Genomic DNA, 24,290 nt, shown 5'->3' on the forward strand with positions numbered 1-24,290 from the left:
AAATAATTGGCAGCATAGAGAGGCTGAACCGGTCACAGAGACTCAGACTGTCTCAAGGCCTGGAACAGAGCTGCGCAGGAGGAGGACTTGAATCAACAATCACCATGGTATAGACCAACACAGGAAAATGAAGCTGAGCTAGTAAATCCAAGAAGAGGCAGAGAAATTTCTTAAACTAAGGGTTGGCAATGTTTTGAAAGCTGATTAAGCAGCTTTGGACCCAGCCAAGTAAGGAGTGTGGTGTGAAGCACACTGATTTCCACTAGGGGGCCGTGGTGCCTGGGGCCCTGCACTGATTGGCTCCAGCCAGGCTCTTCAGGGACAGAGCTGCAGGACCTCTGCAGGGACGTGCTATCTCTGACATACATGCCCCGGGATGCTTTACAGTCCTTCGGATTCACTGCTCAAATTTATACAATTTTCATTCTATTGTCATTCTGACATGACTTATTCTAAAGCCCCCAAATCTTTCATATACTCAGGGGCCACAGATAAAATTTGTCCACACTGAATTAACCTAACCCTGTTTTACAAACTCACGTTACCTGCATAGTTCAAACGAATAATGCTGATACATCAGTGAACCTCCCCCCTCACCACCACGACATCAGAGGTAATGTGGTGGGCAGGACAGAAGCCTGAGGCCACATGCCTTTTCTGAATACCAGAGGACATTTGGGATAGAAGAGTAGGTCAGAGACATATTCCTATAGGGGGCACTTCCATGTTGATAGCTGCCTTCACTCTTTATGCAACCAAAATTCTTCTTTGTATTTTGACTTTTCCCCCCTCTAGCCCATAACATGAATCCAGAAACATAGTAAGTTTTATGAGAAAATATAAATACCAAATAACAAGGAATTTTCTTGCTGAAAGAACTCTCCAAATGTAGAAGACCTAGTCTCCTAGATATCTATTAACTCGTGGCATATGGTTTTATTGAGTTCAAACATTTTTGCAAAATATCAAACTGATCATCATCTACACAATCTATTATTCATTTCCATCCAATTTTTATTGCTAAAAAGGTTTTCCTCACAGACTGGCAAAGAGTAGAGAAAAGAATAAATAGTGATATCCCAAGGCAAAATTTATGTCATTTGATATCTGCCCTTTGATCCACAGACAAAGAAAACAAATATGCTCAGAATGCCTTGTGGAGACACGGGCTGTAATCTAAGAGTTTATGCTTCAGGAGGTAGGCGTCATACCATCAGCTTTCTCTTCCCTGTGTCTTTTTTAAACCTAATGTTGAGTTACATCTGAAAATTGGACCTCATATGAAGTAAAGGCCCCAAGTGAAAATACTTGGTTTAAACATACCACACATCTTAAAATCAATCCTCTGTAAGGATATTACAAATGACTGACTTTAAACGTACACTGTATGAGACCTGCTCAACTCTGAGACCACATCAATTGCAAGAAACACCAATCAATGACAGACTACCATATCCAATGTAATAGGTAAGATATACCCAAATTTGGAAATACTAGAAAGTGCGCAAAAATGTGCCTCAGAATCAAGGAAACATATATCAGAATCAAGGAAATAAGTGTCTTGTTTATAAACAAACTTTTTTTTTTTTTTTTGAGATGAAGTCTCGCTTTGTCACCCAGGCTGGAGTGCAGTAGCATGATCTCAGCTCACTGCAACCTCCACCTCCTGTGTTCAAGCAATTCTCCTGCCTCAGCCTCCTGAGTAGCTGGGATTACAGGCATGCACCACCATGCCCAGATTTTTTTGCATTATTATTATTTGTTTGTAGAGACGGGGTTTCACCATGTTGTCTAGGCTGGTTTCGAACTCCTGACTTCAAGTGATCTGTCTCAGCCTCCCAAAGTGCTGAGATTACAGGCGTAAGCCACCATGCCTGGCCACAAACATTTATTTACTATTTTGAGTATATGTTTAAAGCATCCAAGTACATTTTACCCAATTTTAAAGATATATTATCCATGCTTTAAAACTGTTGGAAAATATTTTAACTCAGAGATGTTTACATTCTCTGTATTTTTCATATTAATTCAATATGATGTACAGTAAAGGAATTTAATGATCACCTATATTCATTTTCTTGCTTGTGCTTTAGGCAACAAAGACATTTCTGAGTTAAATGGGGCCTGATAAGCCACGCCATCCAGCTCCTTGTGGCATGCTTAAGTGACCTGGACAATACCCCAGCTGGGCCTCCTCCAGTCTGTTTGCACAGCTCCAGCTGCAGGTGTCCACATGAACTTCACAGGCAGCTCAGCATATGCCACTCAAGGCCAGTTCAGTTAGAAAATACTTTCTGATTCTGATCTGAAATATTATCTGCAACTTGACCCAGTAATCTTTAACTGCCTTTTAGGTCAAATTATACGAAATCCAGATTTTCTTTACACACTGCTACTTTTTGGCTGGTGTTCCCTGCATTATACCAGTGGGAAATATGAATTATGCAAATGAACTTGATGTATTCCTAGAACAACACATGACACCAAAGTAAACATAGTGTCATTTTATATATATTCTGCAAATGTACCACTTATTTGCAAACACACTTCACTAAGTTTTCACCTCACAATGTGGTTTATAGACATGCACATATATACACATATACATGTTCATGTACCTACAGTATACCCTCCCTTTGTGGTTTTGTGCTATCACAATTTTTTGACACAAATCTCTTCCACTGATACACAATGAGCACAAATTACACTAAATATGTCAAGGCCTAAGTGTTCTAAAGTTTATTTTCCATACACCTGAGTGATGGCCTAAACAACAAACCTGCCTTTTAAGGGTGTTTTTCAAATAGCTAAGATTACTTGGCCATCATGGGATTTGGGCATGGGGATTTGCTATTCTATTTCTTATCAAAATTAAAGAGTAAAGACAGGTTCTTGCTGGAGTTCCATGTGCTGTGCGTGTGGTGCCTTCTTCCGTGTCCTGTTATCAGTGGTGATGGGGACAGACCCACAAAGGATTCCGTTTCACATGGGCCTCTGCTGCTCCCTGCTGGTCAAGCTGAGTTCTGACAAAGCCTTTCCTACTCTACAGAAAGAGAGGAAATGAACAATACAGATGTACAGGGACTCTTCCTATTTTTATTCTCTTCTGAAATAAATTCGTTTTGGACTCCTGGGGATCCCTGGCAACTTTCTCACATATTGGATCTATGTCATATTGGTTGGCCCAACAGAAGGTATTGTATTTGTTGTTAAATGGGATTTTTTTTAAAGACATATGGCCATAAATTTCCCAAAAAATACCCAGGTAGAGATGTAAACAAACATGTGTATATATATAACACACACCACATAAACATGTTCATGTACATACAGTACGCACTCCCTTCTCTGTGTTTTTTGTCTGAGTTGATGATTTGGAGCTCAAAGAGCTAGCGGAGGGAAAAGCTGAAGCCACTCAAACACATAATGAGAATTGGAGATGTAAAAGAAGGCTGAGTTCTAGGAGATGCAACAACTTAGGAGATAACAGAACCAATTTGGGATGAGCAGGAATTGTAGGAACGCAGGCGAGGACTAGAAGAATCAGCTACACGCTGTTTACTGGCAAAGCAGAAATGTGACTGAGGACAGTGTGCCACTGAAAACTGATGAAAGAGGAGGGAGACAGGAGGACAGGGCTCTGTGGGTAGCAGGAAGACAGAATGGAAATAAACCATGTTAACAAGATGGCTTTTGGCGGCAGCAGCAGCACCAGGCCAGCTGTCTCTCTCCTCCAATTCAAGTTACCACCACAAAACTCATTTGCAGTAGGAAGAGCTGCTGCATGTCCGAGTGGATTAAGGTTATTTATTCACACGTGGACCATTCATTTAATTTTTGTTTTCTGTGTTTCCTAAATGATTATCTTTGGAGGTGGAGCACTGGTGTACTTACGATTTTTTTAAAAGTGCTTCAAAGTTTAAGAATTTACTTCAACCAATAGTGAGTTAACCTCTGTGTTATAGAAATTATCTGAGCAAAGGAGGTCCAGCAGGTTCTGTTTATCAGTGGGGATTGAATTTCTGCTGCTAAATGGCAAAGAAAAACTAAAAATAACAACACTCCTGGTTTGGTTTCAATCACTTTTCTGCAGAGCTAGTCAAAGCCCCAGCAGAAAAGATGTTAAAAAATCAAGTACTGTAGCCTTAAAGATGTCACTCAGTTTGCATTCTACAGCTAAGTGTAGAACTCAGAAGTAGCATTTTATGGCTACCAACTCAGCGTGTGGCAGACTGACATTATCTAAATTAAGCCTGGGATTTTATCAAGACAGACTATCTTCATAACATTTTTGATTTTTTTTTTTTTTTTGAGATAGGGTCTAGTTCTGTCACTCAGGCTGGAGCGCAGTGGCACAGTCTTGGCTCACTGCAACCTCAGCCCCCCAGGTTCAAGTGATTCTCATGTCTCAGCCTCCCCAGTAGCTGGCATTACATGTGTGTGCCAATAAGCCTGACCAGTTTTTGTATTTTTAGTAGAGACAGGGTTTCACCATGTTGGCCAGGCTGGTCCCGAACTCCTGGTCTCAAGTGATCCACCTGCCTTGGCCTCCCAAAGTGTTGGGATGACAGGCATGAGCCACCATGCCCGGCCAATCTTCGTAACACTTAAACTGCACCCAGACAATCTTCATAATGCCTACATTGCTGGGGCAGAGGTGTGGGAAGCTGCTTTGTTTTGATTCCTCAGGTATCTTACTTTGAACTATTATTAATACAATGCATTGGGAACACTGCCTTTACTCTCGGCCTGTATTTTAAAAAGAGGTGTGAAAAATCACAGTGAATGGAATTTATTATTAGACATGATGGAAGGATATTAATAACCATGTATTAAAGACAGCACTTGGGATAACGAATAATTGTTGAGATAAAACAATAACTAGCTGTGTCATGCTTGGAGAAGAGATAGAACAATTTAGAGAACACAACACTAGCAGAAATGGGTATTATAAATGATCTCATTAATTTTTCATGTGCTGTATGGTTGATATCTTTCAGGTGTTCTGCTTTGAGAAACCCTTAAGAAGATAAAGCACTTAAATTACTAGAAACAGCACACGATGCCTTGTCCCCTCTGCTGACTGATAAAAGTAAATTAAAAATATGCTCCCCTGTTTTGGCAGAATCTCTATTGTGAAGTTAGAAAGCCCCAAAGTTAGGAAGGCAAGATGAACAAAAAGGGTCTCGGCTTGCAAGTGAAGCGGCCTTGTAAGCAGACGTCAACCTGATTAAATCTTACCATTGTCTACAGAAATTCCAAGCACACTTGATATCTTTCTCACACTGAAAACACAGAAAAAGTCACTTTGTTATTGGACGCTTTTCCATACCCTCACAAATTGATTCATGGGCTTTATGTTTTCACAGCAGTGCAAGGATTAACATCCATTCAGAGCTGGAATGTCAGAATGCGGACACTTGATCAATTACATGCACAGGATCAGGAGGGGTGAAAGAAATCCATCCCAAATGCTCTCAGAGTTGCAGGGGAAAGCCAATATTAAGTTGGCTCTAGGTGATGAATCCAAATTTTATGTTTAGAATACTGGAGAACGGCTGGCTGTGGACCCAGCCAAGTTTTGTTTTGCGGATGGGGAAAGGGTCAGGCACTTTTAGGTTTAGTGCTGTAGTTGAGCGTGTTCCACATTGTGTCACTCCCAAATGCTGAGGACGCTCCTCCAAGGAAGGGAACTCTGCCATGAGCTCTTCATCCTACTTGCTTTGAGCTAGAAGAAAAGTTGAGTTGGTGATGTGGTAGGTGTGGCCTGGGGCTCTCCCCTCTGAGATGGCACATGAGATGGCTGGCTGTTACGATGGCATGTCATGGGACTTACTGTGGTTAAAAGTGAGAGAGTTATCCAGGCTGCCCAGCTGCTGCAATCTGGCATGCATCATTCCTGTTCTGTTACGGGAAACAGGCAATGTCTGAGACTTTCGATCATGAACTATGGGTCCCAACCCCTCCTGGTTCCTGCAACATGAGTGAAATGGGATAGAAGCAAAAGTTAGACGTGTTACACTGCAGCGAGACGGGGAGTGTTAGTGAAGCCAGAACATGGCACGAGGGAGATGGCCATGCACTGACTGAGCACGGTGGAGCAGCCAGAGACACAGACAGGTGGCAGCTCCTACACACTTCACGGCAAAGCACCTGATGACCCAGAAGCAAAAATCAGGCCAAAGCAGGGATCTTTTTATTTTTAGAAAGTACTTTAGAGATGCTACTCTGAAAAAAGTGAGCATCACTCCAATGCAATACTAATGGTTAGTGTTCTGACAACTGTCAAAACGTCACTAATCTTTTTGTATTATATATGTTCTGAAAGAGCAAAAGACATGTATTTTTTTTAATTAAAAAATGCATTGGAAGACACAGAGAACAAACATGCAATGGAAGGGATTATATGAGTTTTAACACCTTTATTCTTACCCAAGCAGGAAGGAGAAGAGCCACACACTTTGTTAAACTTGTCAGCAGTCAAGTAGAGAAAACAGAAGAGTGATTTGGGTTAGCAATCAAACAGCTAACTTCCTGCTGTGTACCATCACCAGAGCAGATGAAAATGAGACCAGGGCTGCAATGACACCTGTCCCCTGTCCCGGAGCCAACCGTCCCCCTCACTGTGTTATTGTGTGTAGGAGAACAGGGACATGCATGGACTATCATCGACTGCATGCTGCTGCGTGACTTCAAAGTGACAATAAGAAGGCACAGTGTTCATCAAACTGGACCACCGTGGATGGCAAACATGTACAAGGTTCACAGTCTAGTTCAGGATCTTTTTCACATGCAGCAGAGACCCATGGCAATTTTTGTATAGAGCAGAGCATATCTTTCCACAGGGCATGGAGCAAAGTCACACCATCTCCACTCCCGTTTTCCTTGGCCCAGCTATTTTTAAGGCAGTCCACACTTTTATATGCAAATATATACAGGGTGCTTATGAAGTAGAAAGATTTTCTTTTAAGAAGTTAAATTTATATCCACTGAAAAAAATAAGTTAACCATTTCACAAAACCCGATTCTAAAACATTTTGTTGGGACAGAAATCTTCAGCTTCTCACATTCACTGTTTTAAGCTGTGAGGCATTTTATTCTACTTGGCACAATATTCTCCAAATGCCATCTTGTGATGTAGGTGTCACTGCAAAAAGTGAAGCTAGCCCAGCACAGTGCCTTTCTGTGACAGAATTTACTGTTTGCCCATCTTCATGGGACAAAGTCAGGGAGAATCCAAGTCAAGGTAGAAGATGTTGCTGGTATAAGGACACCTTGTATATACTTGCATTTAGTACTCCAAAACTCAAATATAAAACTACCGTTGTGATAAAAAATAAACAGTTAGGATTAGAGAACTTTAAGTGCTACCACATTTCAATGAAAAATAGAAAATATTAATAGGAGGAAAATGCAAAAATTCTAAATTTGCTTCTTTTAAAAAGAAAACATACATGCTTACTTCTTAACATAAAATGTAATTCTGAAAATTTCTCAAATATCCCCAGAAAAGAACAATGTTAACAGAAAAAGAAAATCTTCACAAAGAGGAAGTCTATTAAAAATCTCTGGCCTATTTCATCACTATAAGACAAAATCGTCGATATATAGAGAAACAAACCTCAATGACAATTACATTTTTAAGTTTTTCTTAAAACATGTTTACTTATAATAAAGCTGTTAAAAACAACAGTAAAAAAATATAATACTTGGACCAAGACCCCACTAACACACTAACACAGAATGGCTCACAACACAGAAAAAAAACAAACAGACATTCTGAATGGCAATGGGGCAGGAGGAAGAACTTGGTAAGGACAAGAGGTGCTGTGAAGAAACACTCCCAAAGAAGGCGTGTCCAGCCACACAGCTGCAAGGAGTTTCTAGGAGGCTGGTTCTGGACAGGAAAGTGGGAGTGATGCTACTCACCAGGGAGTTCTGGCCAAGAACATGGAGCGCTTATCAACTAGTCAAGAGTAGGAAGAGAAGAGGCTCCATTTTAGAGAAGGTTTGTGGAAGTCCACACAAATTTGGGATGGACTGAAAACATTCTTTCATTAAGAAAGAAGAAGAGCGGTTAGGTGAGATTTTAGTATCTTTGTAGTTGGGAGCAGGAACAGTCAAAATGACCTTGGAAAGTCAAACAGAGGAAGAGAAATCACTGAGGAAGGAACATAGGAAGAAGAACTGGGGAGAAGAGGGGAAGGAGACAGAACAGAGAAGGAGGGGGAGTTTGGATGAGGGGACAGAAGGGTAGCCACAGCCCGCTAATGGAACGCTTTCCAAGAGCTAATGCGTGAGATGAAATGAGACTTTGCCTGTAGGAATGCAGACCAAAGACGCTGCCGGGCTCTACGGTGGCAATCCAAGGGCCTGCCATCGCTCCCCATGGCCGCTTCCATGAATCCCAACTGCCAACCGCCACTGATGACCATTCCCACACAATCAGAGCCAGGCAACACAGAAAACAACACGTTTCGAATGAAAACACCCCACAGTACCTGGCTATGTATCGCTTCCCCATGTACTGGAACTGGTGCAGGCAGACTCTGCAGGCAAGATGAGAAATTATTAGGGAAATGTGAAGATAAAATTATTTTCAGGACGTTATTTATCTGTTAACAATAACAATAAACATGATGTCTAGTACCAGCATAAGTCACATCCTCATTCATTCACAATGGTTTTTGGGAGTCCTCTGGAAAGTCCCTTCAAACCCGGAGAAATGTATTAACCTGTGAAGGAAGCCCTATCTTGTGTAGCTGTCAGTGTGGCGGTGGCTGGCTAAAGCAACACAGTGCAGAGGCCCACGACCGACAGGATTGTCCATCGACTCAGAGATGGTGATTCACTCCACGGCAGTGTGCCCGAGAAATCATGTTCAAGACCACGCACACTGTTCCAAGTTACTTATTCATCCTCATTTACATATATATAAAGAGCTCTCTCTTTTGGCTCAAATATATGGATTATACATACCAAGTGTGTGGTTTTTAAAAATATATATCTAACAACATTTTTTTAAAATCATGTATTTAATGAGGTAGTTAAAACAATGTCTAGTGAGCTCCTCTGGTGTTGAATCTCGTTTCACCACATAACTCCTGCCTTTAACTCAGCAGAGGTCAGAAGACTATGAGCCAAGTGTCCACTGAGGGCCAGGCCCACAGTCTCTCATCTGTAGTTCCAAAATGCATGAAACTCTGAAAACCAGCTTTCCTCCTGAGTTCATGCAAATACATTTGGCACCAAAATGTGACCCAAAATAATAGACATAAAGCTACTTATAGTTATGATTTATCCAATTATTATGAACAATAATAGTACTGAAGAAATTCTTTTTTTTTTTTGTACTATAGAGAGATGCTGCTGGGATGTAATGGGACACAGTCTATACGTAAATTTTTCAGAAATCAAAAAAGTTCTGAATTTGGAAAATCATCTGGCCCCAGCAGTTTTGGATAAGGGATTGTAGATTTACGTTTCTAAAAGTAAAGAGCTTAAAGGAAATCAGAAACTTATACTGACAAGCCAAAATGAGATAAAGATGCTACATAAGATTTCACTTTTACTTCTTATATTTTAAAATTATAGCAACTTTTCTGACTCAGTTTCCGCATCAGCTTAAGTTAGGTTCAACTTAGAAAAGCAGTATCTACCCAATTCGGCGAATAAATTTCATGTTATTTTATTAAGATGACTTATACACATAAGCAGTTACCTCTCATGTAAAACAAGCACACATCTGTAATACTTTAAGGGTGACCACTGATCACTGGGTCACAAGCCCTGAAAATATGTTTTAGGGCCAAGTCCATGAAAAAAGGCTTAAGGAGTAAGTGAAGATGTGACATACACTATTCCCCTGGTTCAACTACATAGTATTCTTCAAGCCTCTTAATGATCCAGGAAAAAATCAAGAGGCAATGATCAAAGAGAAAGCTACTTACTCAGATATTGTAAAAAAATCCATAAGTTCAGATGTTGAAGCCTTGTTCCAGTATGTAAACAAAGCATCTAGAAAATAAACATTTACTTAGAATCACAATACATATGATATACATTATGGAGAATCACCTGTTGTGAAAATGGGAAGGAACCTTGGAGTGTACGCCTCTAAACCCTTCCCCTGCCCTTTTTTATAATAGCTGACCACTCTACACTGGATATCACACACCTGAGGCCTATTCACCTTCAATATGCTGCATTTGAACTTTAATTCCATCATACGTCATTTAGTGCTATATTCTAGCACAATGCTCATTTAACTTATATGTAACATGCTCCTAAATAGACTAGAAAATTCAAAGAATACAAGTGGACATATAACCTAAAGCCGGGCTCTCTTGTCTCCTACTACAAGATCTCTCCCCAACAGGGAATTTGTTGAAAATCTTTGCATATTACACACATAATTTTGCTCTTTGAGTTTTAACTGAACAATATAGCTTGGATCTATCTCAAGTTTTTCCAAGTTGCATAATATTCCTCTATGTGGATAGACCATAATTGAGTTAACTGGTCTCCTACTGATAGACAGTTACTGTTTCTGCCCCCTAACTTTTTGCTATTATAATTATGTTTCAATGAACATCCTTTTATGTGGGTCTTTGCATGCAAGTCTAACTATACCTACAGGATAAGTTCTCTGAAGCGAAATAGCTGTACCAAATGGTATGTGCATTTAAACCTCTGTGTGAACCCTTAACAGTTTAGTGTTACTATTGTTTGAGTTCTATCATCTAATAGCTAACCTTTTTTGCATTCTTATATTTTACACTGAGGTTGAGAAATAGATAAAGAGGTTTCTCTTAGGGAAAAAGCCAGAGTCTTTGGGGCCTGAGATGAGCAGAGAGGGTGGCTGTGGGGATGCTGATGGCTCATGAAGATGTATGGCCACAGGCTTTCACTCTACACTTGTCAAGAACAATGATAGGCAGGAATGACAGGGGATATTGACTGAGAATCTGCTGTGTGCCAGGCACTGTACTAGGTGCTCTCACAATTTCACATAGATTGTGCCATCTAATCCTCACCATAATCTGGGGCAGAAGAAAGTCCCCATTCACAGATGAGCTAACAGAGGCTCAGGGAAGTAAAGTAATTCTCCCATTTACCAGTCTGAAGAATCATGGCTGAGTGGGGATTTAAATCATGTGCATCTGATTCTAAAGGCCGCTTGGCCTATTAGACCAGTAATAAGGATAGGTCATAGGCTTCCATCTTTAGGGATTTCGAGTTTAGATTCCAGAGGAACAGACTCTGGGTACTTGGGGCTGGCCAGCAGGGTAGGGTGAGCCCCCAGGGAGCTCAGTGCATGCTGGAGAGCCTGGTGGGATCACCCTGCTGACCTTGTGGCCACCCTCAGCACATACCAGACAAAGCGGCCAGCAGCATGGGCAATGACGCTGCCATTCCTTGCTCTGGGTCCCAGGTACTGGTTGGGGAGAGTGGGAAGACAAAGATAAGCTCTGTGAAGAGGGAAATGGCACAAGAAGGATAGCGAGGAAGGGCCCAGCATGTAGAAGGTGCTCATTAAATGTGGAATAAGTGAAAAGAGTAGCTACAGAGGTACACAACTGATTTTGGTTGTCTCTGTGTTAACTATCTCTGGAGGTGATTTCTCCTCCTAACCCATATGACACACAAAAGCCAATTGTAGGTAGATTTTTAGAGTTCAATGTGAAAATTTAAATAACACTGCTTTCAAAGAAAATATGAAAATGTTTTCATGACCCTGGGGGTAGGAGAAGATTTCTTAAATGGGATGCACACACACACAAATTCTAATTATAAAGGGAAAACAATCGATAACTTGAAGAAAGTTGAGAGAAAGTATATTCTAAAATTGTTTTGAAGAGGTGGTTGCATTTTAAAAATATGTGTATGACTTTAAAGAATAACTTTTACTTGAATTCAAATCTTCTTGTATATTTGTCTTTAAAAAGCAGTTATGTTCTTATTATAGGTCATATTCAATATTTGAAATTTGAAATATTTTAAAGAAAACTTTAAACAAAGGAAAAACAGAATTATAATGCTTGCTCAAACTCATTATTACCATGAAGCAAAGTTTAGAACTTTTGACTTAATGGGAAGAATTTCAACTTTATAAACCCAAATATCAGACTAAGTGCCCTGTGCTAGTGTATTTGGTCATCATTCAAGGAAATTCTTGCTCACATGTTCTTTTTTAAAAAATAGCATTTTAAAGTAACAAATCAACAGAAGAACGAATTACCCAGTCTTTATTTTATGGGCAAGAGGGATTTTCCTACCATCTGAGCTAAAAAGTCAGGCTGTACCTTGGCTGGGGGTGGGGAAAAAAAAACCAGGCTGTTAATGCTGCTGAAATGGAAGCTTGATCTAAAAGAAATACTATTTTCAAGCAGAAATACCCTCCCCTGGATGTTTAATACACCCTCCTGCCCCAAGATATAAGCAGCACAAGACGCCTTCAGGTTCTCAAACAATGGCACTTTGTTTTCAGGAGAGTTTATCCTAATTTAATCACCTTAACGAAGTTCACAGCACACCTTTTAATTAGTTGTAGGAAAAATAAGATTTTTGCCCAGGATAAGAACTGTGACATTGTTTACTGGGATTGTTTATATTACATAGCCAGATACACAGATGAGCTAACAGAGTTGAAATTGTCCTGTCATACACATTTGCAAGCCTTATGTGGTCCAGATACAGCATTCATAGTTCTGCTCATTCTCATTTTAAAATGTGATTGCCAAACCCTTAAACAGAAACATAATCTACTATGATACCACCATTTCCATTAGAAAACTAAAATAACATATCTCCCACTTTGAGCCAGGAATATACACACTTTAAATGGAAGGAATGCTTAGGTCCCCCCACAACATATATTCTAATTCCAGAGACTAACACAGTTATTCAAGTTGACAGTAAGTTTGTTTGGACGAATAAAAATTTTTTTAAAGTCAAAAGCTATTTTATTTATGTGCATCTATCTCCTTTAGTTAAGATGGTAGGTCCCAGTTTAATATAAATTTAAAAAATAGGCCCATTCACATTTTGGAACTCACTTTCTAGAATAAAATAATTAAGGAAATGATTATCCCACAACAAGGTTCTTATTTCTATTACATTTAGTCAATGAATATGCATTTTAAACAAGGAAGAAAATCCTTTGAAATCTTTGTATCATTTCAACTTATTACAAGTTAAAAACAAACAAACCAAGTACTGAAACAAGCAAAACAGAAATCTCCATTTTTTAACCTACCATCAGACATGCTCTTTAAGATGTAGAGGAAACACATCAGTAGGCTCTTAATCTCAGACTGGTCAAGTTTATCACAGCGAACCACGGAATTTCCCAATGTGCTACTTTGTTGGTGCTAAAAAGAAAATATAGGCGATTTTTCTATTTAATTATGGGAGGAAAATGTATTTCCCTTTTCTCCCTTGGAAGAGAAAGATTCTTAGAATCAAGTCAGATCATACACATTGGAAGGTGCAAGTAACTTGCTGGCAATTAAACCACAGGCACCCTTTCACCCAAATATAACACACTCAGAAGCTGCCCATGGAAGCCCTAGCTTGTCTCCTCAGCACGGTCTCCTAAGGGACAAGCAGAAGGCACAGAACTTTCACACTGGATAAACACAGCTTTAGCTATGCCAAGTAAAACCTTCTGAGATGCCAAGTATATTGAAACCTCATGCAAGAAAGTATGTGTGCTAGGATCAAGAACAGAAACCATGACTCAGAAGACACTGCACAACCAACCACCTCCTGAGGACAACAGCGGTGGCTGAAACAGCAAGTGCCTGTGGTGCTGCTGTGACCAAAGCACCCCAGAGCCTGGAGCCCAGGCGCCGTCACCCAGGGTGCATTATGGGGCGTGCTGTGGGCACTGCTCAGGGAACACAATAGGCAGGTGCCCAACCGGGACAAACAGGGACACGTCAGCACAGCATCGCCAAAGGTCCTAAACTGATGAGGTCACTCCATCATCAGCTTAGCTCAACACTGCAAATGTCAGAAAACTTGGGGCAAACAAGAGGGCAATTTTGCCACTAGGCAGCAGGTTCTTGTGGAAAAAAAGCAGAACAAGAATCTCATCATGTGATTGCAAACACAGGAGATTTAAAAACTCTCCTGGTTGAATTTCCAATTGAAATAAAAAAAATTGTTTTTGCCAAATATCAAAGCAAAAACAACAGTGGAAAAAAGATGTTTTATTCAAGGTGCTGGTGGCCAATTGAAAAAAAAATTATGTGTGTGTGTGTGTGTATCAGGCTTAATAAAATATGTGAATATTTTTATTTACAGAAAAATACAGGAGCAATTAGTGGCAAAACTGGTATGGATGCACCCTCTGGCCTGCCCACTTGATCAGAGCCATTGGAGAACTCAGTACTTCCGGCAGTGGGAGGGAGGGTGTTGCGTTCAATGTCTCCTCTGGCAAAGGTGGAATCGTTAGAAGGGAAAAATCCACAGTGACCCGGTTTTTCCTGGCTGACTGGCAGCTCTCCTCCTCCTCTCCAGCACTGCGTATGACACAAGCAGAGTGCCTTTGGAGCAGCTTCTCCCTCTATACATGAAGGCATGTTGGGGTCAAGGGAAAAGTTCAATACGTCATGACACACCCAAACTGAGCTGCTCGCACCTCAACAGAACTGCATTTAACGATAACCATGTCAATGCCAGCCATAGGATGTGTGACAAGATTATAAACCTGATGCTGAGGAAGGATGTCTTCTGGGTATTTTTGGAGAACTAGGGATAAATTCCTAAATGGCTCAGCTGTTTATTGGGATGGGCACTTGCCTGTAACTTGAAGTAACTTAGAAAATCTGTGCCCAAAGCGATATCAATCTACCATGGTTCCAGGTTTAAACCCACACTCCCACACTTTATCTTTTTTTTTTTTTTTTTTTTTTTTTTTCTGAGACGGAGTCTCGCTCTGTCACCCAGGCTGGAGTGCAGTGGCGCGATCTCGGCTCACTGCAAGCTCTGCCTCCCGGGTTCACACCATTCTCCTGCCTCAGCCTCTCCGAGTAGCTGGGACTACAGGCGCCCGCCACCACGCCCGGCTAATTTTTTGTATTTTTAGTAGAGACGGGGTTTCACCGTGGTCTCGATCTCCTGACCTCGTGATCCGCCCGCCTCGGCCTCCCAAAGTGCTGGGATTACAAGCGTGAGCCACCGCGCCCGGCCTACACTTTATCCTTTTCTACAAAGTTCCAAATGGTCTGAGCACTTAGTAGTTTCAAGAAAAAAGGCTAAGTATGAGGAGGAAGTGTTGTGTTGTGGGTGGGTGCTGTGTGAATAAAGTGATTTCTTATCCCTGAATCACCTATATGATCAATTATTCTCTGGAGCTCGCTTCAGACCTAACACCCTTGTGGGTGGAGAGTTGTGTTGATGATGGTGTCTCTGGTATAAAGACTACAGGGAATTGGCCGGGTGTGGTGGCTCACACCTGTAATCCCAGCACTTTGGGAGGCCGAGGCAGGTGGATCATGAGGTCAGGAGATCGAAACCATCCTGGCTAATATAGTGAAACCCCATCTCTAATAAAAATACAAAAAGTAGCCAGGCATGGTGGCATGTGCCTGTGGTCCCAGCTGCTGGGGAGGCTGAGGCAGAGGAGTCGTTTGAACCCAGGAGGCGGAGGTTGCAGCGAATGGAGATTGTGCCACTGTACTCCAGCCTGGGCTCAAAAAATAAATAAATAAATAAAAAGACTACAGGGAATTGAGATGGGCAGCATTTTGAGTCCCTCCCTGTCCAACCCACCAGAGCCATTCACTAAAGACGCTCCACTGCAAACCCTGCCCAGGATCTGAGGTCCTGGAAACAGGAATCAGAGCACTTCAAGGAATGGGCCCCAACCTTAAAGCTCTCATCACCTACTCCAGGTCAGCTGGGTGGTTTAGAAAAAAACAAAAGGTCACACTTAAAAGGCACTAGAACATGAAGTACGTTTACTTTGGGCTAAATCCATTGATCATAAGAAACATTTGTGTTGGGTGAAAAGCAATTACCTTATCCAGGGAATTGCTCTTCTCACTATTCCTTTCTGGAAGGCTGTTACCCGAATCTGTGCTTATGAGAGATCCTCTCGAATCAGCATTTCTCACACTGTTGATGTTTGGAGTTGAGGTTGTATATGGAGAAGCTAAATGGAAATCAAGCCAAGAATACAGTTTTATTAAGACAGAACAAAATAAAGATGAGTACTGAACTTTAAGGGAAATTGCTTTTATTGCACTTATTTTTTGTTAGAAAGTTGGCTCAAGAGTTGTATTCCATTACTTCACCTTTAAAGAACCAGGTCATATACAATGAGAAAAAGAAACTAGTCTGAAACATTCAGATGTAGACATCAATTCACTTATCAGAAACCACCTTTGATCACTAAGACTAAAAATGCATATCTGTTTCGGAATGTGATAGAATGAAGACAAAAAAATTAAAAGGTAAATCCACCGACAACTATCAAATCACAAAATTAAACCATACAACAAACTCGTAGCATTCAAACTGAAAATAAACACTGAGGAGCCTACCAAACTCTGAGGGGTGTCATGGGGTATTTTAAATTCTCAAGGAGAACACAGTGATACGTGACCTTGGCCAGAAGCTGCTGTTTCAGCAGCAGGTTGTGCTATGCTCCTTTTGAAGACATATTTGTGAAGCTGGGTATTTGGGGGGCTGCTATAATAAAAGGCAAGTAATCAATGAGGGAGGAAATGCGAATGGTGCTGGCCAATCTGACCCAAAGGCTGAGAAGCTGTCAGTGCCCAACCAGGCACACACCACCCATTTGTAGTTAGTTGTGGTTATTAAAAATAAAATTAATTTTTTTCTTTAAATTTATGTGTATTATTTAAGTGCCTACTAAATTGTTAGGATGTAAGTACTTATTAATTTATTTGATCCTAAGTACCTAATAAACAGAACTGTTGGGTGTGTCTTTCGGCCTAGGGATGCCATGAAAAAAAGTGACACTAAGGGTGCTGTGAACGGGGAATATTTGGGAATCTGCTATAAACTACTATGAGCAGAAAGGAAATCTAATGTGGAAATAAAATTTGTGATGTCCATGAAAAAAACAGCATTTGAAGGCAGAAATCACTCCCTATCTTGGTACTATGGAATTTTTTAAGGTAATAGATTGACTTCCTGCTTAGATAAGATTTAAATAAATCACATAATTTAAAATGACTCTTCGGACTTGTACATTCCGTGCTGAACCAAAAGGCGTGCCTCCAGCGGAAAGGCCTGGCTGGTTTGGCAGATGGCATCAGGAGATTTGGACTCTGTGTCTGGCAGCTGTGAGCACACATTCTCCCAGACGCAAGCTCAAGATGCTGTTACTTGGCATTTCACAACAGGCTGGTCGTTTTCAGATCTCAGTAGGCAAATGAGCTGCCGTGGACTGGGATACTTCTAAGTTAAAAAATAAATAAACAACAAAATAGATATAGCCGCCCCTAGGTTACACCAAAAGTATGTTTGAAAGTGACTCAGTTGTTGTACTTCTAAATTTGATGGCTAATGGCATAAATTCATCATCTCTCAGGTAATGTTAAGATGGTCTTTAACTCTCTGCTTTTTTTTTTTTTTTTTTTTTTTTTTGAGATGGAGTCTCACTCTTTCGGCCAGGCTGGAGTGCAATGGTACGATCTTGGCTCACTGCAACCCCCTCCCGGGTTCAAGCAATTCTCCTGCCTCGGCCTCCCAAGTAGCTGGGATTACAGGCGACCGCCACCAAGCCTGGCTAATTTTTTTGTATTTCTAGTAGAGACAGGGTTTCATCATCTTGGCCAGGCTGGTGTTGAACTCCTGACCTCAGGTGATCCACCTGCCTCGGCGTCCCAAAGTGCTGGGATTACAGGCATGAGCCACCATGCCCAGTCGGTCTTTAACTCTTTAACCTTAGAAGGAAGACCTGTGACATCAAGGTCATAAATCCTTCCCTCTGTTGAACACTCAGATTTATTCACTGCTATCCCTAAAACTGATTCAGTGTATTAAAGATAAAGAAAAGAAGAGCCAGGGGAATTTGAAAAAAGAAGTGAAGGCTTGAACATGGTCTCATTAAGCCTTATTGTTAGCCAGTGGCTGGGTCTCCCCAGGAGAGAAACCATGTGAATGATCGTCGCAAGGGACGGGTAAAAACCCTGTGAAAAAACTATGGCCTTTTACTCTACTCAGATAAGAAACACATGCTATGACCAAATTATAATTTTTCTAGTATAATCATATTTCATATTTAATGTAGAACAGCATTTGAAGAACACAGAAGTCAAGAAAAAGAACACAGAACTCAAGAGAAAGAGGTCCTCAGTAAAGTAAAATTAGGCCCTAAGTTCTCAGAGTCTCAAGCTTGATTCTAGAACTAGAGTCCTAATTTAAGGCAAACAGATGGAAATGCAATATATCAAAATCAATATGCTTAGTTTGTTCCTATTTTGTATGTGTATGTGATTGTATTTAATATCCTGGCCCAGTGCATAACTTTTAAAGTCCTTAAACGACACTTGAATAAAATGAAAAGAAGATAAATTCATCCCTCTTCCCTTGGTACCACTGAGTAGGTGGAAAAAGAAACCCTGAGCCTCAGGACGCTTGCCTTTTAAAATGAATGTCATCTCAGAGTCGTTTTTATCCAGGCAGTGAATCACTTTTAAAACTCTCAGGCACCATGCTCCAAAGACGTTTAAAAAACTGTGACGGCACATTCTCAGTATGTGTGGAAACAGGATTCTTCTAACAGAGATGTAAGGAGAGTTTGCTCTTGAAGGAGAAGCACCAGGACTAAAATTAGCTAGAAACTCCCTGATAAACAAAGAATTGCTAAAGCTGCCAGAAAAAAAACTAGTAAACCCGGTTTAAAGATGACGCTTCCCTGGAAGGTACTCCTAAAAGAGAACAGGGATTTATATCTTCAAGAAAGGAGGCAATATAGATAACCTGAGTATAATAAGTCTGTCGAGGTGAATTCCTATGAAAAGTGGATCTGGATCTTAAAATTCAAGAGTGAAAAAGGATTAAGTCAGTTTTAAGTACTTTTCATAGCTGCACCGTCAATGCGGAGCAACTGGAGGCCATGATGCTAAAGATCCCCAATGGCCTATCTCCAAATTCTAAAGAAGTCCCCAATCCTAACAAGGTGAATTCTGAATCGGAGAAGAGTCAAGAGTCAAACGGAAGTATTAAAACTTTGTGGAAATGATCAAGGTTACAGTGAAGTGATGTTTCCACTCATCTGGCTCCCCTCTGCCAACCCCCATACACGTCGTATTAGCTCTTAATCCCTCTAACGACCGTTTTGAAGACATGGGTATGGAGGGCAAAGAAGATAGACAACATCCTGCCATGGTAACTAGCAAATGGTCGATTCCAGATCCAAGGCTGAATCTGTCTGACTTTAAAGCTAGTGCTGTGAACCACTGCAGACCAAACCCTCTGAGGAAGGTCCCCTCCCTGCTTCTGGAGCAGTGGCTGGGAATGGGGCAAAGCAGGGCAGAGACAGAGTGAAGGCCCAGAAGAAAGGCAAATGGAAACTCCTGACAGCAGCCAACATTTGCTGAGCATTTACCATGTGCCAGGCTCTGTTCCAAGCATTTTGCATGAATTAACTCTTTTAATCTTTACAGTGTCAACTAAGGAGAGCATAACTGCGAAAAAGACACACAAATATCAACCAGATTAAGGACTGGTATTATTATTGTAGGATAAATTTGGGCATTGGTGTGGGCTTTCTTATGTTAAATTCTACCCAGTCTCATCCCCTACATGAAATGGCATATTAACACCACTACCACTGGCAAAGGTAAAGACATAATCTCAGAGTGGGCAAGTCCTGTGAGTTAATCGGATAAAGGCTGCCATTTATTTTATCCCATGAATTAGTCCCATTATTGGGTAGTCTAGCCACTAGCCATAGTAGGATGCTTTCTTTATTCAAAATGAGATAAACAGAGGGAGAAATAAAGACTGAAGAAGCCTGTGAGCACCTGTGACAATTCTTGGAAGATATGTGTATATATATATATACTATATATATATATATGTAAACTGCTATCTCTGAGAAAAAGCTAGCACAGGCGTTCAATCAGTCAGAATATTAATAAGTACATTATGTCTGGTATTTTCTTATGGAGAAACTATTAGAATCTTGATTTGTGTCATGTGTTTTTCTCTCAGAGGTGGCTGCTCTTCTGTTATTTCACACAGAAAAAGTCTTGTAGGACAGAAGACTTTTGAAAACGGATTTTAGGATTGAATTCTAGCCACAAACTGCTATGTTCTTCTGGAACTACTATGTCATATTTCATCAAAATCACTAACACTACAAATTAGTGTTCCCCTCCTCCCACCACCTGCAAAAATATTCCTTAACAGTATACACAATCCAATTAAGATTTAAAATGAAAACTGAACAAACGTTGAACAAAAAGCAAACGGCGTGAGCCAGTGATTAACTGTATGATCCTGAGGAGTCACAGGCATCTAGGACCTTTATTTCAGGGCATGGCTGAGGGGTTTCAGTTGTTGACTATCACAAGCAGGAAAAGAATACTCAGGGCAGAAACTTAGACTTCAAGGTCCTACCACACAAGTGTGACACATTCACCAACTATCGGCTACAAGACACTTTCAGAGTGATGGTGGAGAGAAGTTCACAAGAGCATGGAGCATTACCAATGCCGGAGATGGCGCCCAGCAGGTCCTTGTGCAGGCTGTTGTCCAGGGTGCTTCCCTTCTGCGGCGTCACCAGCGGATTCACAGCTGGCAGAGCCGGGGATTCATCCTTCACAGTCTGTCAAGGAAAGGAAAGCAGAAACAATCAAAGATGACTGGAAAGGATTCCTCCCCTGTTCTTGGAAGTGCCAGGGCAAGTGCAGGACCAAGACAGCCTGATACATTCAACATGCCTGCCTGCATGGGAGAAGCAGCCTTGAGGTGTGAGTGAGGGTGGAGGGTGGGATGGGTCAGAGGGGAAGTAGGGGGCATGGGATATGGACGCTGGGTGGGGGTGAGGGAGAGAAATCACGTTCCATGAAGTCTTGTTTCTCTTTCCCCAGCATTTCTAACACCTTTCCCTTTTCAGAGCTCTGGCGGGCAATATTTCCTTAGATTAATTGTTTTTTTTGTTTTTTGTTTTCCTTCAGACAAAGCCTCCCCTGCTCTTTCTAACTGGAATGCTGGCTTTTATCTGTAACGTGGGGAATTACAACAGCAGCAATGACAGTCTGTAGATGTTTGTAGCATCATGTGAACTCTCAGTCAATGGAGAAATCATATTAATTTTGAAGTTAGGTCAAAAAACGGGATTTTACTTTGGTGAAAATGTTCATTTTTGTTAGGATTGAAGCAGTTCAGGGAGGTCACATTCTACTCTGAATTACTCACTCTGGTTTGAAAAACAGACAGGGTTAGAGAATACATGTGTGAAATGCCATGTGGTACACGGTGAGATAAGCGAGGTGCACTTAGGATAGAGAGAGTTTATGCCCTTTAGAGCAGCCACACACACACAAAAGCTATACACACAGCTCATCTCAGTGTAATGTTACTTAGGAACGTAATTGGAGGTGAAGAGGTAGTGTAAAAATGGGACACTGCATCACTGTTGGGGTGGGATAGAGGGACAGAAACATACATGAGACTCTGCAAGTATACACCCATAATGACAAGGTGGGAAGATGAACAACCAAGCCAGTTCATGAGTCCAAAGTACCAGGGCAAGGGGAAATGCTGAAATAACATCTGCTGAAATTCATAGCAGATAAGCCCTCTGAGGCCAAGAAGAGAGCATTAGAAAGAGAAGGAGTGCAGGTTTTAGATGTAAAACTCTTATAAACTTTACTAATTAGAAATTATTATAGGTTAACATTTAAAAAGCCTTTTGCAACTGAAATGTGACAAGAAATTTGATAGTGATAAAGCTTTGAAAAAGCTGAATTGCAAGATGATTCCAAGAATCCTTTTTAAAAAATCATATCAAAGGTACCAAAGACTGAGTAACAAAGAGTAAAACCATCTCTAATAAAAAACTTTTGAGATAATTTCTGGGGTCATCTCTCTGTCTACTCAATTTCCAGTGCATGTTTAAAAGACAGCACAAAGATAATATAAATTAAGGCAGTCAGTTCTTGGAGGTGGAGCCTCATGTCCCTCACCTTGGCATCCCTGATGTCCAGTCTCACTTCTAATCTGACAGAGGGAGAGAAACTGTAGCCCACAGAGATGGCCTTTCTTAGACTGTGCAGCACGTTACTGTTAGAACTGGGGCTACCATGACCTCTTCCAGGACACAGGTTAGGTTAGAACTACACCTTTTTTGTGTCTCCTTCCCCCAAAAAATTTTTATTGAATATACAAATGAAAATTCTGAGGCCTAACAAGACATTGGTTCATCAGGAGAACATGGTTTTCATACTTATTTTTTAAAAAGAATTGAAGGTTTAGTGTTTGACCCCATCTTAGCTAGAAATGCAATTTACCAGGAGTTGCAATGGCAAAATAAAGGGGTGTGTGTACTGGGTTGAATAGTGTCCCCCAACAAATTCATGTCTACCTGGACTTTAGAATGTACCCTTATTTGGAAATAGGATTTTTCCATTATATATCTAAGATGAGGTTATACTGGGTGAACCCTAAACCCAATCACTAGCATCCTTATAAGAAGAAGAGAGAGGACTGGGCACAGTCGCTCACGCCTGTAATCCCAACACTTTGGGAGGCCAAGGCAGGCGGATCGAGAGGTCAGAGTTCAAGATAAGCCTGGCCAACATGGTGAAATCCTGCCTCTACTAAAAATACAAAAAATTTAGCTGGATGTGGTGGTGGGTGCCTGTAGTCTCACCTACTTGGGAGGCTCAGGCAGGAGAATTGCTTGAACCTGGGAGGTGAAGGTTGCAGTGAGCCGAGACTGTGCCACTGCACTCCAGCCTGGGCAACAGAGCAAGACTCTATCTTGGAAAAAAAATAAAAAAGAAGAAGAAGAGGAGAGGGACACAGAGGCACAAACACCATGAAGAACGAACACCAAGTGAGGATAGAGGCAGAGACTGGCACAGTTCCACTACAAGCCAGAGAGCACCAAGGATTGCCTGCAGCATCAGCAGCTGTGAGAGGAGCATGGCCCAGACTCCTCCCCAGGAGCCTCACTGACACCTTGATTTTGGACTTCTGGACTCCTGACTGGGAGAGAATAAACTGCTGCTGCTCTAAGCCACCCAGCTTATGGTGCTTTGTCCTGGCTTCCCTGGGACCTGATATAGGCTGAGTTGATGTGACCACGCTTACGTACCATGCCCGCATTCACCGGGAAGGGTGATACATCCCTCACATTGATCCGCTGGACGTTTTCAATCAGCAGACCAAACAGAGGCAGGTAGAGGGTGGCTATCCTTGCCTGATGACTCTGAAAAGAAGACACACATGGTAAGTTTGACCCAGGATTCTAAGAACCGAACTAAGTTGGCGCTGACCATCTCCTTTATTTGGATCCTTCCTATAAAGACAGATATTTGATTTTAGTCCCAAAACAGAGCAAAATCTTAGTGCTGTTACCATGAATTTTCTAACTGATTACTTTCTTTACACCACTTAAAATAAAGGACATCATCAATGCACATTCCTTCCATTGGGGACCACTTACCCTTGAAGCATATCTGTCATCAAAAGAATGCTTTATCAGCAGGTTCTTGAGCACACTGATGGCAATCAGACGGACCTCCCGGAACTCCTGGAGGGCTGTCCCCACCTCCCTCAGTAACAGTCCCACCAAGAAGTGGTTTCTGCAGAACTCATCTGTTAATGAGTAGTCAAGCTGAAGGTCTGAAATGAGGATAGAAACTACTTGAGTTAGGAAAGATGCAATGCTCTTTGAATTAAAAAAAAAACCAAAAACTAAGACCCATCCTCTGCATTCAGCCCACCCTGGGTGTCAAGAGATGATCAGACTTGGCTTCAAATGAGAAAGGATCAATTCTACAAGGCTGCTCTACTTCTTAGCCATGAGGATCTTAAATGAAAACCAAATTTAAATACAATTAAGTGTACTGGATTTTGGAACATATTGCATCCTACATAATTAAATTAGTGAACAGTTTAAGTACCAATTTTTAGACTAGAGCACAGCATATGTTATATTACAAATATAAGTTTGTTATTGACAAAGTTAAAAATGTTATTATACTAGCTAACAGAACTGTATAAGAGCGCTTTGTGCATAACAAACAGGTAATTAAATAATAAACATATATTATATATATATATTAAATATA

At 41.0% G+C, this 24,290-nt stretch overlaps 1 protein-coding gene across 16 annotated transcripts in view; it reads right to left on the reverse strand.

The window, feature by feature from the left end:
- DOCK9 (dedicator of cytokinesis 9) overlaps positions 1 to 24,290 on the reverse strand; it is a 293,481-nt gene that overhangs the window by 45,854 nt on the left and 223,337 nt on the right. For 6 of the 16 annotated variants that reach the window (XM_032151166.2, XM_058438028.1, XM_032151167.2 and 3 more), the window contains exons 31-38: positions 23,663 to 23,841; positions 23,312 to 23,425; positions 20,698 to 20,815; positions 16,029 to 16,162; positions 13,259 to 13,373; positions 9,951 to 10,017; positions 8,502 to 8,549; positions 5,837 to 5,973 (exon numbers count right to left, since the gene is read on the reverse strand). In XM_032151166.2, the coding sequence (XP_032007057.1) occupies positions 5,837 to 5,973; positions 8,502 to 8,549; positions 9,951 to 10,017; positions 13,259 to 13,373; positions 16,029 to 16,162; positions 20,698 to 20,815; positions 23,312 to 23,425; positions 23,663 to 23,841 (912 nt within the window). Of the gene's footprint in view, positions 1 to 5,241; positions 5,286 to 5,836; positions 5,974 to 8,501; positions 8,550 to 9,950; positions 10,018 to 13,258; positions 13,374 to 16,028; positions 16,163 to 20,697; positions 20,816 to 23,311; positions 23,426 to 23,662; positions 23,842 to 24,290 lie in introns of all 16 variants that reach the window. The other 10 variants (XM_032151176.2, XM_032151168.2, XM_032151172.2 and 7 more) reach the window with 2 other exon arrangements.

Source organism: Hylobates moloch, unplaced genomic scaffold (genome assembly GCF_009828535.3).
Source record: "Hylobates moloch isolate HMO894 unplaced genomic scaffold, HMol_V3 SCAFFOLD_4, whole genome shotgun sequence".
NCBI lineage: Eukaryota > Metazoa > Chordata > Mammalia > Primates > Hylobatidae > Hylobates > Hylobates moloch.